The 12,615-nt window shown below is 38.7% G+C and overlaps 1 protein-coding gene across 14 annotated transcripts in view; it reads left to right on the plus strand.

The window, feature by feature from the left end:
• Positions 1–12,615, plus strand: part of ARHGEF28 (Rho guanine nucleotide exchange factor 28) — a 313,009-nt gene that overhangs the window by 283,400 nt on the left and 16,994 nt on the right. For all 14 annotated transcript variants that reach the window (XM_082374857.1, XM_082374858.1, XM_082374854.1 and 11 more), the window contains one exon: positions 655–955. In XM_082374857.1, the coding sequence (XP_082230983.1) occupies positions 655–955 (301 nt within the window). The remainder of the gene's footprint in view (positions 1–654; positions 956–12,615) is intronic.

The raw sequence follows: 12,615 nt of genomic DNA on the forward strand, positions 1-12,615 counted from the left end.
AAATAACTCAGTTTCGTTCCTTTTTATGGCTGAGTAATATTCCATTGTATATATGTGCCACATCTTCTTTATCCATTTATCTGTCGATGGACATTTAGGTTGCTTCCATGTCCTGGCTATTGTAAATACTGTACGTAAAGTTGTAAAAGTTGACAAGCTTCTAAGAATGATCTGTGTTATATCTGACTTTCCTTTCAAGTTGGCTAAATTATATTTATTGCAAATAATTCATGTATACTGTATGTATACATGAATGTCCTCAACTTAAGTATACATTCATGTATACTTTATGTATACATGAATGTCTTCAACTTTTATTTAGCAAAAGTGAAAATGCTATTCCCTTAAAGTAGAAACACTTTAACGGCAGTGAGCACACAGCTGCACTTGTCTTTTCATTTGATTTTCATTTCTTTTAAGATACGCTGTGCGTTGCCAATTGAAGTTTTTGGTACTAGCTCATTAAAAGGGGATGGGAGGAGGGAGTCAAGGGTAATATCCTTCTCGACCTCACTCATTAAAATCTTGTAAATATCCTTCTCCACCTCACTCATTAAAATCTTGATTGCTAAATTCTGTTAAGAATAAAATACTTTATAAAACTGGTGCAAATTCCTGGAAGAATTATTGTGTTTTTTCTTTTTTCTTACACAGGTAATGGAACTTAATCAATCTGAGGGTTTATGTCATGAAAATTCATTCTTCATCAATGAAGCTTTAGTGCAAATGTCACTTAACACTTTGAACAAACCGACTCCAGCAGATATCCATCAGGATGCCACTTACCCCCCAAGTATATCTCATTCCGATTTGGTAAGGACTAGTGAAAATCAAGTAGACCTCAAGATGAACATTTCTCAGCCCTTGGACGTCAGCCATGAACTGTGGATAGCCGCTGGGTCCTGTCATCAGATACCCCCTCTCCACCAAAGCAGCAAGGATTCTTGTAAAAATGGTAATTAATACTTTAAACATCATCTGTATAGTTTCCACAAGGAGCTGTTTTTCTGAATGGTTGGCTCTTCTTCAGAGCGAATCAAAGTGGGCCCTAGAATGGGAATAAATTGGTGCTGATGAGCTGGAGTTTGTGGCATAAACTTTTCTTTGGGGAAGTCTGGGGGCCATCGCTTGTGAGTATTGAGACAACTAGACCATGGTTGGAGGGCTTAGAGGATGCCACTGAGATGTGAGAACCAGACAGGGTTTTTAGGTCTGTGGGTTAAATAATAACTTTCCTTGAAAAGTGAAGCAACTTGATATTTATTCCTCACTGTAGACCCAGCCACATCCTGATACACATACTTGTTGACTCTCAGAAATAAAAGATATGGACAGGGTTTGTGGTAGGGCTTTATTGTCTCTCGGGGCAATTTCCTGCAATGTTAGTAAAATCTTCTGTACTGCCGTTAAATACCCCAAATGAAACTGTTAACATCATTTGTCACTGTAAAAAAAAAAAGGTGTTGTGTCTCCATAAGTACCTCATAATGACACAATTTGCTAATCCCATTAAAGCATTTGCCAAATATAAATGAAAGGCAGCTCGAGTTACCAACTCCACATGAATCCAAATGATTTAAATCTATGTCTATTATAAATTGTTTTCTGTGGGATATGAGGTAGGGAATGAGAAGAACTCGAAACCTCTCTACCGAAAAACAGATGGCATGCAATAGAATAAACAAATGGCTGGCCACATGGGTGGGAAATAAATCACCGACAGCAAAATGTTTCAGAAACATGAAACAAGCAGTGGTATAGAGATCTTCAGAACTGGACAGAGATTGGTTTCCATGCTTCCTAGTTATTCTTAGTTTGTCAGTAGGATAATTCGTCAGCAATGAAAAGGTTTGAATGTGTTCAGCTTCTCTGAATTAGAGAGTAATAATTCTGATACTGCCTGAAAGTAGATGTATTACTAATCCAAATTATGTTGATTCTTAGCAGTGGATAATTCTTTACATTATTCAGTCACTGCTGTAATATTCTTATTTCTTGTCAGCATATAAGAAAGAATGAAATAGTTATTTAAGTATCGTTTCAAGTATTCCTTAAATAAAAAAGAAAAAAATGGAATAGTGAATTGGGGTTTAAAAAATGGGCAGAATGTAGCAAAGTGTAACCCCTTTAATGTATTATGTTGCAGCCCTAACACTACAGAGACCATATTGCAGAATACCTTCTCTTGATACATGTTGCTTTGCTGTGTTGGATTCATTAAGTTGCTATCTGCAGTGCTTTCTGTGTTGTCACTGTGATTTTGCATACTGGCTTTGGGGTAATTCAGAAACTCAGTTTGAGTTAAACCACATGACACTTTTGTTTGAAAGAAGTATTTCTGCTTTTTCTGTATCTCCTACCTTTTTCTGTTGACTTGTGCTTTAAAGTAGAAAGCTTTTAAACATTTGGCAGCCTGTATGCAGGAGACAGAACATGTACTAAGGAAATAAACAGTAATTATATACAAAACCAGTGTCTCCACATGTAAGGAATTAAATATAGCCCAGGGAAATGCTGAGAAAACGTGCTTCAGCTTCAGATGTTGTGTCCAGTGTAGGCCAGGACACGCAGGACATTGATAGAAGAGAGCAAAATCAACTCTGGCCTTCCTCTCTCAGGAGCGTCCTGGTGTGTGCAGGAGGGATTAGATCAGAAATGCAGTGTGGGCTCTGTCCAGCGCTGGAGTTTTGCAACTGGTCAGAAAACCTTATTTACGTTTGTTTACTTAAGCGTGATAAGCAGTTTCTGGAGGAGAGAGAAGTCAGAGATTAGGAGGAGGTGGTAGGGAAGTGGAATGAAAATTGGGTATATATTCTTAAGAGGGTTGTCAGGGCCAAATAAAATTGTTCAAGCCACTCCAGAGCTTTCACGGTTCTTAGAATCGAAAGTAGCTCAAAATAAGCCACTGATGGTGGTCGTCACTAGACTCTGCCTGTGCTCTCCACGTAGGCCGGGGGGTGGGGGTGGGGGTGGGGGTGGGAGGGCGGGAGGGGGGAACAGGAGGAGGCCAGAAGAAACCAGTCCAGGCTATGCTGGTGGAGAGGGGGACAGTCCATGTGCTAGAACCAAGGGTGGTGCCATGTCAACGTCCCCTGCTTTCACATTTGCTCCTGTATCTTTGTGTGAGTGGTCATCAGTGACAACTACCCTGGCTAACAAAATTTGCCTCTCCTGTTCTTGGCTGGTGTTTTTGTTAAATGTGTGTTTAACCGTGGTTTGGTTTCATCAGTAGGCCCTAAGGTCAGCTGTTTGCAGGCAGCTCCTTAAAGAATGCTTTGCTCTTTTGTCTGGTCTTGTACTGGGTGCCTAAGAGCAGCTCAGATAAGTGGAAATGTGAAGTTTGGGAACAGTAAGCCTGGTGGAAAAAATTGTTTGTAAATAAAATTCTCTAACGTGTTTAGCTGTCGCCTAGATTGGAATTTTCATTTAGTTTGTTCAAGCCAGCTTCGCCAGACATTTTACTGTGCTCTTTGTGTTCCAGTTGGTTTTTCAATATCTCCATCACCACTGCCGCCACTGACAGTTATATGACACTTGCCAAATTTCAAGCACTGTGCTAAGGTTTGACATGGAGAAATTCATTTAGTACTCACAGCCATCCACTGAGATGGTTCGGTTATTATGTCCATTTGAGGGGGGAAACTGAGGCACAGAGAGGTTCAGTGACTTGTCCAAGGCCACAGAGCTAGTAAATAGCAGAGCCAGGGAGGAACTGGGAAGACTGGTTCTGGAGCCCATGCTCTGAACCATTACACTGCACGTCGTTAATTTCTAGAATGCTGTTTTGAATTGTCCTTTTAAAAGAAGTTGGAGTAGAACTAGAATAAATCCTATTGTAATATCTGGCAGGATGTTCATGATGAAGGCCCAGTTCTTTGTTGTTGTTTTCGTCCCTTCCTTCTTTTTTTAATATTACCATTTGGAAAATATTTCTCAATCATTTGGGCTGTGGTGGCCAGTGCTGGCATGAGTTCTGAGGATCTTCAGATATAAATACCCTTTAGCTTCACTTTTTTCCCATAAGACACATCTTGTTAAGGATCATTTGTTTCTCTAGTGTTGCCTAACAATATCCCTGTGTTACTTGTAAATATTTTTTAAGGTAATACTTTATAAAGAACTTTACTTTTCAGTTTTGGAAGTTGTCTCATGAACAAAATTCTTGATGTTTGAACATTAGATCCAAATTGGTATTTGATTTTATTTATAGTGGAAGAGATGGTTGGTTTAGGAACTTAATCTGCACTCCTCTGAGGGACACTAGCCAAGGCTACAGAAAATTTGAATTTCTTTAAACAATATAGTCCCTGTAGGACAATTGCTATGTAATTGGCCTGATGAAATGCTCAGCTGTTATCAGTCTTCTTAAAGGCAAAACCGACAAAAAACATTCTTTCTGTGCCTTTTTTTTCTCTCCTAGCTTTAGAATTCTAGGGCTATTTACTCAGTGTCTCTCTTAGTTTATATTTGCCTTTTTTTCATTAATCAACAGAGAAGGTACTTTCTGGTATGATAATTAATCTGAAATCTTCTTAGTCTCCCTTTTCAGTTATATTTTTATCTGTACCTCAATATTTGCAGGTTACCTAAAAAGTTCCTTTTCAATGTAGTTAAAGCATCATAGTTTTGCTATAATGCATATGATAAAATTTAAATTGAGAACCAAATTTCATGCCTTAGTCACGTAGTAGTTGACATTGGAAAAAGAATAACTTTATCAAGTTTGGATTCCAGAAGAGTGTTTCGCTTTGCTGCTTGTTAGAATTTGGTGCCCGTCAAAATATTTTCAAATTCAAAGCATTGTATTCAGAATACTTCATCTAGACAATGTTGTTATATTTTTTTAAATACGGACAGCTGCGTTAAACTTTCAATGACACGTTTTTTACATATGGAAATAGAATAGAAATTTTCCAAATAAAAGGCTATGCTGTAGTTAGTATTTAAGTAATAGTCTTTAAGAAGTGAGTATGTGATAATTTCTAATGTTTTAAAAATATTCTATAATTCAGAAATGGGTACCTTATTTGTGTAATCTGTGTGGAAAGAAGCTTTGCTAAAGACCTACAGGCAATTTCCTATAAAACTGAAGCTGGCGTTAGATAATATAAACTTCAGTGACAAAGAAGTATTTGAAAATGTGGATGTATAAGTTTGCTAGAGCTGCCATAATAAAGTTCTGGAGGCTGGAAGTCAAAGATCAAGGTGTTGGCAGGGTTGCTTTTTCTGAGGCCTCTCTTCTTGGCTTATAGAGGGTTGTCTTCTCCCTGTCTTCACATGGTCTTCCCTCTGTGCAAATCTGTGTCCTAATTTCATCTTCTTAAAGGACATCAGCCATATTGGATTAGGACCCACCTTAATGACCTCACTTAATTACTTCTTTGAAGGCTCTATCTTCAAATATATTTTGAGGTAGTGGGGGTTAGGACTTTAATATATGAATTTGGGGGGGACACAATTCAGCCTTTAACACAGGATAAAATTATTATTTTCTCTTTGCTATTTTTAGGTGCCATGGAAGCTTTAATTTTTTAAAAAATGTACCAAACTTGAACTATAATTTAACAATCTGAGCTTTTTTTTTAAAACTTGGTTAGGGAAGTTAACTAAACTTTGTTTACAAAAATGCATAACAGTAAAATTGTGATAAATATCTATATTCTTTATATTTGTAGATATAGGTATCTGTTATCAAGCCTGTGTCAATACAAAAATTAGGGCAGAAAAATGTCTATATATTCATTAGGACATTTTTCCAAACCTAGACCTTAATTAAAGAGCTTTGGGAATTTTGAACTCTCTCTATGATTGGGAGGGAATATTAGATGCCTTTATTTTGGATTGCTTAAATAAAACCAAAGCTGAAGGGTTGAAAATATTCATATGACATCAAATTATTATGCAGATATACCTATGGAAGTTTGTAGAAGTCAAAATTGGGAAATCATTGATCAGCTCTTTATCTTTTCTTCTAGAATCTTGGCTATCACTTTGGTTAACATTTTAAAGGAAATCATAATACTGCTTGCTCTCGGTCATCTGCGTCATGACAAGAGCATAAATAATTGGGCTCAAAGACTTAATTTTAATTTTTCTCACTGACAAGCATAGATGATTTTGCAGATTTTGTACCAGGAAAGGGAAACATGCCATTTGCTTGTAGAGCCTGGTGAGCCAGGGGTGCTGACGGCCAACTTCCTGACTGCATAGTTCTCTGGGGGCAGGTTTGCTATGTGAGCCAGCTGGGCCAGGGCCATCCCGCCTTAGTGAATAGAGCCCAGTACACAGCGGGAGAGCAAAACCAGCAGGTGGGTGGATTCAGAGGCAGGCAGCCAGCCGTGTGGCTGGCTGTTCATCCCCGCCAAGCTTCCAATTTGGTTTGAACGAGCTGCTACAGTGGGAACCTACTCAGTATGAAGGATTCCAGGGGGTTAGGCCTGACCTTGGGTCATCCTTAGCTTAAATCCTGAAAAAAAAAAACCCCACCCTACATACAAGTACATATATACATACATATACATACACACGTATGTGGTCTATCGGTTACATATTTGACCTCTCTAGTACAGTGCGGCTTTACTCTCAAAGTGATTAAGGGCTGGGTTTGCAAGGAAAGTTTGTAACCATTTAGGTACCAAACATACCTGAAGGATAAGGCATGCTCCTATCAGTCTCAGTGACTCCTGGGACAATGATCCAAAATGGGCAAAGAAAACATCACGCCTTCCACACATCAGAATCTGGGGACCGTCTCCTCTCTCACCCCCATGTCCATCCAACCGTGAAAATTCAATTTTTAGGACTTGCCTAAAATGTGGGGTGTTCAGCTAAGGACTGATGTTTTATGTTTGCCTAAGAAAAATATGACCATCGGGTTCAGAGGGTGTGGCAGACTTCTCCTTAAAGGACCACACAGTGAATACTTGAGTCTTTTCAGGCCGTCGGTCTTTGTCGCATATAGTCAACTCTGCCGTTATAGCTCTAAATCAGCCGTAGACAGTACATTAAGAAACTAACACACCACTGTAAAGCAATTATACTCCAATCAAGATGTTAAAAAAAAAAAAGAATGAGATTAGCTGTGTTCCAGTAAAACTTTATTTGTAAAAATAGATGGTCTAACTTGTATTTTCTTTTTCACTTAAATTGAGGAGTTTATATTCCTCTTGGCTTGGAAATTCCATCCCAATTAATTCACGTTTGGGTGAGTTAATGTAATATTATATGGCACTTCATGCCATTCAAAAACACATTCGAATTCATGGTCTCATTTGCCCTTTACAACATCCTGTGAGATGGTGGTTGCTGTCTCTGTTTTTCAGAGAAGACAACTTTTCTTTTTCACGTTTTATTCATTCAGCCTCTGTGAAAAGCTGAATTTAGAAAAATGGAGTTGAGTGTACTGGATGGAGTTAAGGCCGGTGTATTAAAACCCAGAGAGACTTTTCCCCCCAACTCCAGCTCCCCAAATCCTGTGATGGTGTTACGGAGGGCCACCCTCTAACTGTGTGGCTCATGAGAAGTGAGATGCCATGGGTGGGATTGGCTGCTAGAACCGTGGTTACTGTAGCTGGCTGTGTACCATGGTTTCTGGGAGAAGGCAATAGAAATATGAATTCCTCTGTGCAGAGATGCTGATTTGGTAGGACTTGGCTGGGCCTGCAAATCTGTGTATCTGACATTTTCTTTAAGTGATTCTGAAGCAGCCGTCCTGCTATCTTCCCCTGCACTGCCAGCCTGGAGTGCTGGGCTTGATGTTAGAGAACCTCAGTTCAAATGCTAACTCAGGCTCCTACGGCTGCGTGATTCCTAAGCCTTACTTCCTCATCTGTACAAAAGAGAGGGAAGTGTTAGCAGAACTTTAAAAAAGAAAATTGCCAAGCATGTTCTGGGATCCGGTGAACTTCAGCTTCATCCCTGCCTGGTGGAAAGAATTCATTGTAATTGTGATTCAGAGGTGGCCTGCTGATAGAAATGAAAGTGTCTCCTAAATGTCAGTAGGAAGCCAATAGTTTCAAAGGTGATTGTTTAAAAAATATGTAAATTGGGGAATTTTTTTACTCAGAATGGAAATATATGAGAATATAAAGGGTTAACTACTTTTCCATATTGGTCTAAGAGGAAGTGTTTGTTAGTATATCACCAGAACTGTCTTAGGGAAAAAGTCACAGCATTTTGCTTCCCTTTGTTCCTCTCTAAAGAGGAAGAAGTTACATCAGTCAACCATGTTTTCAGAACCAAATGTAAGAGATATTTTGGCAACAAGACTGAACATCTCAACTTGGGATGTAGAACTTCCATATCTACAGAACATCCAACCCTCATGGGTTGCATTACATAAATGGTCGCATTATATCAATATATCCCCAGGAAAACTTCTAATAATACTTGAGTTCCCCGAATAGGCTTTCCTACCAGAAAGAAAATGTTGAGAACACCCAACAGGAGTATTTGGGTTTAAACCATTTCTCACTTTAAATTTAAAAATTGTGTTCTGGTTTATGACCTTAATCTCTTTTTGAGTTCAGTTATCCTGAATTTATTTGTCCTTGCTAGTCCTGGATAGACTGATAAAGATCAAGGCTCAGAATCACCAGGAAGCACCCCTTGTTAGCACTTCTCATAATTTGAATTAATGACATGTGTAATAATTTATGTAAGGTCTGCCTGTCCCACTGTAGAATAAGCTTCAAGAGAGTGGGGCGCTCCACGTATCTCCTTTGTTCATTGCTCTATCACCATTAACAAAGCACAGTGCACAGTGTTTGGCATCTAATGAACATTTGATAAAAATTTGCGACATGAATGAAGGAGTCAAGGTCCACAATCTTTAGCAGAAATGAAAGCAACTATGAGCTTGAGTCACATAGCTTGACTTGACTGAGACATTGAAACAGGTTGAGGAAAGCCAGTCGACGTGTGGGGTGTGATGGGGATTAATACATGTGGACTAGGCAAGTGCTTCAGGCTAGCTGCCCGGATTGAGTGAGTTTGAAAACTTTTGTAAGATGGGTGTATGTGAGGTGGCATTCCTGAAATGTCAGGGTAACTATAAAATTGCTTGCCATGAATACCTTTCTGGATTCTAGGTAGCAGACTTTAACAATTGCCAACTTTTCTTCCTCATTAATGTTGAAATAAATTTGTCTTCAGATGTATAGTCTCATTTATCAGTTTGATACAGGTACTCTTTGTTCAACTCTAGAGAGCATCTTCTTATGTGAGTTATTTTTCCCTTTAGAATATTGTACATATAACCCCACATGGCCATGTGTAGCAAATGAAAGCTCAAACAGTTAAAACATATTCTCCATAAAATGCCTTAATTTATTCTAAACAAGTAGAAATGAATTCATTGCTGTCATTTTAGGAAGATGGCACATAAACAATTTAGCATTTAATTGTTATATGAACAACAATTAGTCAGCCTATCTGTTCACTGGGGTATTTCTTTTTTAACCATAAAGTAGCTTGAACACCAGTTAAATTAAACATGGGCAGCTAGCTCAACATCAGTGAAACACTTTCTTAAACCCTTTTTCTTCTGCTAAATCCTATTTAACAGTCCAATGTATCTCCCCAGGCAAAACAATTAGTATTTGCTTCGTTAAGTACACTCTTAGAATGTGAACCAATTTCCCTGGCACCACCTTCTACTTGTCAGCCTTAAAGTATTGCCTGAAAGATCATATATTTATCATAGCAATCTTAAAATTAAATGTGGTGGCATCTTAAGAAATATATCCCTTTGCTCTACCCGAGACAGACTGACTGAAAGGCACCTATGTGTCCTCAGCTGGTCAGTTCCCAGAAACAGCTGGCTGAGGGGGCGATGTCTTGTCCTGTTTTTCTGCTCAGACTTCGAGCCAGATAATAAATAAGCCAGCACCTGGGTTTTGATTTGTGGAGATGCTAATTTGCCATGATAAATCACTGTGGAGTTTGCTTGGAGAATGGGCCAGGGTATCCATTCTCTTTCTAGGTAAGATATTAATTCAATTTAATTTGAAGTGTTAATGCTTGGTTTGAAGGTTTACCTAAGGAAAAATGTGGTCTTACAGAGGTTCCCAGTTCTGCAGGATAGGACTCTGAGCCTTTTGCTGAACAATTTCACAGTACGACTGTGCAGAATTTAATTATTTTCATGGCGACTCTTTTCCATAGCTCTCTTTGTGCAAATTTCATTACACTACAGGCTTTTCTTCCTAAAACATAACATGCTGGATGTTTGGATTAGATATAGAATATTTGGATCATCCGCCAAAAATACAGGAGACTCTGCTTCTCAGGTGAATTGAGGTCATTTTGTAAGGACTGATGCTGCCGTAAAGCTTTGGAAGAAGCATTTACAAGCAAAACATTGACAGAGTTTTAATTTTATTTAACGACCTGCTTCCTACCAGCGATCTTGGCACACTGTGCAGTGATTTGCAATCAACTAATCACACAGAACGTTATAACATTGCAATAAGGACCTTGCGTTCTAAGAGTCTCATAAATCCGCCAGCAACAAAAAACAGGAATTGCGTGCTCAGAGCCCTCTCCGTGCAAAACCCCAAATCAGGAGGTGATTTTAATGCTCCGTTTTCTAACATGTCCTCAGAAGCCTCAGTACTTTCTTGTAGATTCTGAATTTTGAAGTTCCTATTTCTCAAAGATGGTTTGGGCTGTCAGTATAGGAGTCTGTAAGTGTTCAATTTAGACACCAGTCCTTTAGATGGGAGGGATTCTTGAGTCTTCTGGATGGCTGAAAGAAGACTATGGCTTTGGTTATTTCCCGTGAATTCAGGGCAATCATGCTCAATTGCAGTAGGCCATATTTTGGGGAGTCTTTTAGGAATGAATCAGAAAGGAAACATGTTTCCATCCTGGGAATCCACTGACATTTGCTAGAGGCAGATGGCAGAAGATGGGATGGTGAGATATTAGGAGTCAAGGAGAAAGAGACTTCACATACTTGGCTCTGCCAAAAGCTTCTAGAATCTGTGTTTAGGATCTTAGGCTTGTATTCTTGTTATTTCAGAGGCACCCTTGCAGTTAACTGTTTAGCTATGCTGGATTTTTTTTTCTTCTTATTTTAGTGTAGTAAATATGGAGCTATTAAATATTCTTAAAATTACATAAGCCTGAACTCTTGGATAAATGTAGGTTGTGTTTTCTTGACTTGTTTCCATATGGCTCTGTTTTGGGGATGTTATTATATAACAAGAATATGGAACGTATAATTCTTAATATACATTCCATCTGATTAAAATGGAACCTTTTAAGAAACTAAAGGCTTTTAAAGCTGCGTTACTTCCAATGAGTAGATTAAACTTCTGACTCTTGATGAATTTATTACTACCAAAAATAGTTAACCTATTTTTGATTACTTGTTAATGTATCCAGATTGGCATGATAGATTATACACAAAGTAGAGCTCATCCTGTATTTTTAGACGCTTGATGCTTCTGTTCAGCGTGAGCTCTGAAATACACCCGCGAAGTTTTGCATGTGCAAACTGCTTTTCACTGGCACATAGCTTGGAAGGAGAAAACAAAAGGAATGTTTGGGCCAAAATGTGATGGTCTATTAGTCAGCATAGACATGAGGCCCTATTTTGCATTTGGGCTCCAGTGTGAGGAAGTACAGTCACACACTGATGTGTCCCCAAGGACTGCGGACTAGAATCCCATCCCCCTTGAAAGGAGAATGCAGCAGTACTGCAAGGGGGAGGGTGTGTTTAGCTGCCTTTTAGGTAGGTGATGTGATATTTCCCTGTCATTCAAAGATGAAAAGATAAAGAATCCATCTTCTCCTACCTCCTAAACCAAGTTTCAGCAAACGTAGACTAAAACGATGCTTTTTCCAATGTAATGAACTTTAGGTGTATTTTCTGGTACTTCACTTTTACATGAGGGATTTGAATGAATGAATCAATGAATAGATTAACAAATGAATGCATGAAGGAATAAACTTGATGAATATTGAACAGTAGAGGTGGCTGAGTGGCATAGTGGTGAAGATAGAAGGCCTGGGTTCAGATTTACCACCTGTGAAAACTTTAGCAAGTGTTTAAACTTGGTGTATGTCAGTTTCCTCATCTGTAAAATTGGACTTCTGATAGTATCTACTTTGTAGGTGGTATGAGGGTTTTATAAGACAAAATGTACAATTCTGAGAACTTTGGAAGCACTTAGTAGACATTGTTATTGTCACTGTTACTGTTATACCTTGTGTTAAAAAAGGAGCAGAGCATTAGGAAGAACATTTAGTTGCTTCATCCACTGGGCCGCTTCCAAAATAGTTGCTCTGGGGACCTGAAGGACATGTTATGTCTCATTGGAGTATTATCTAAATAGACACTTCTCAAAAAACATTCCACCGTACATGATAGAAAGTTCCCATAATCAGATGGTACTGGGAAATGGTGGTTTGGCGACTACACAACTTCTTCAAAACTTTCATTGTGCTCATGTGTACTGTGACTCTCCAAAAGTGGCACTTCCCAAACCTATTTAACCACAGCATACTCTTCTCCAGCCCAGAACCTTGCAGGGCTACTATTCCTTAAAATATACTAGGAAAAAAAACAGTGATGTAAGTGGGTGTTGAAATAAACTCATTGTGCATGGC

This window comes from Balaenoptera borealis (genome assembly GCF_965194805.1).
Source record: "Balaenoptera borealis genome assembly, chromosome: 2".
NCBI lineage: Eukaryota > Metazoa > Chordata > Mammalia > Artiodactyla > Balaenopteridae > Balaenoptera > Balaenoptera borealis.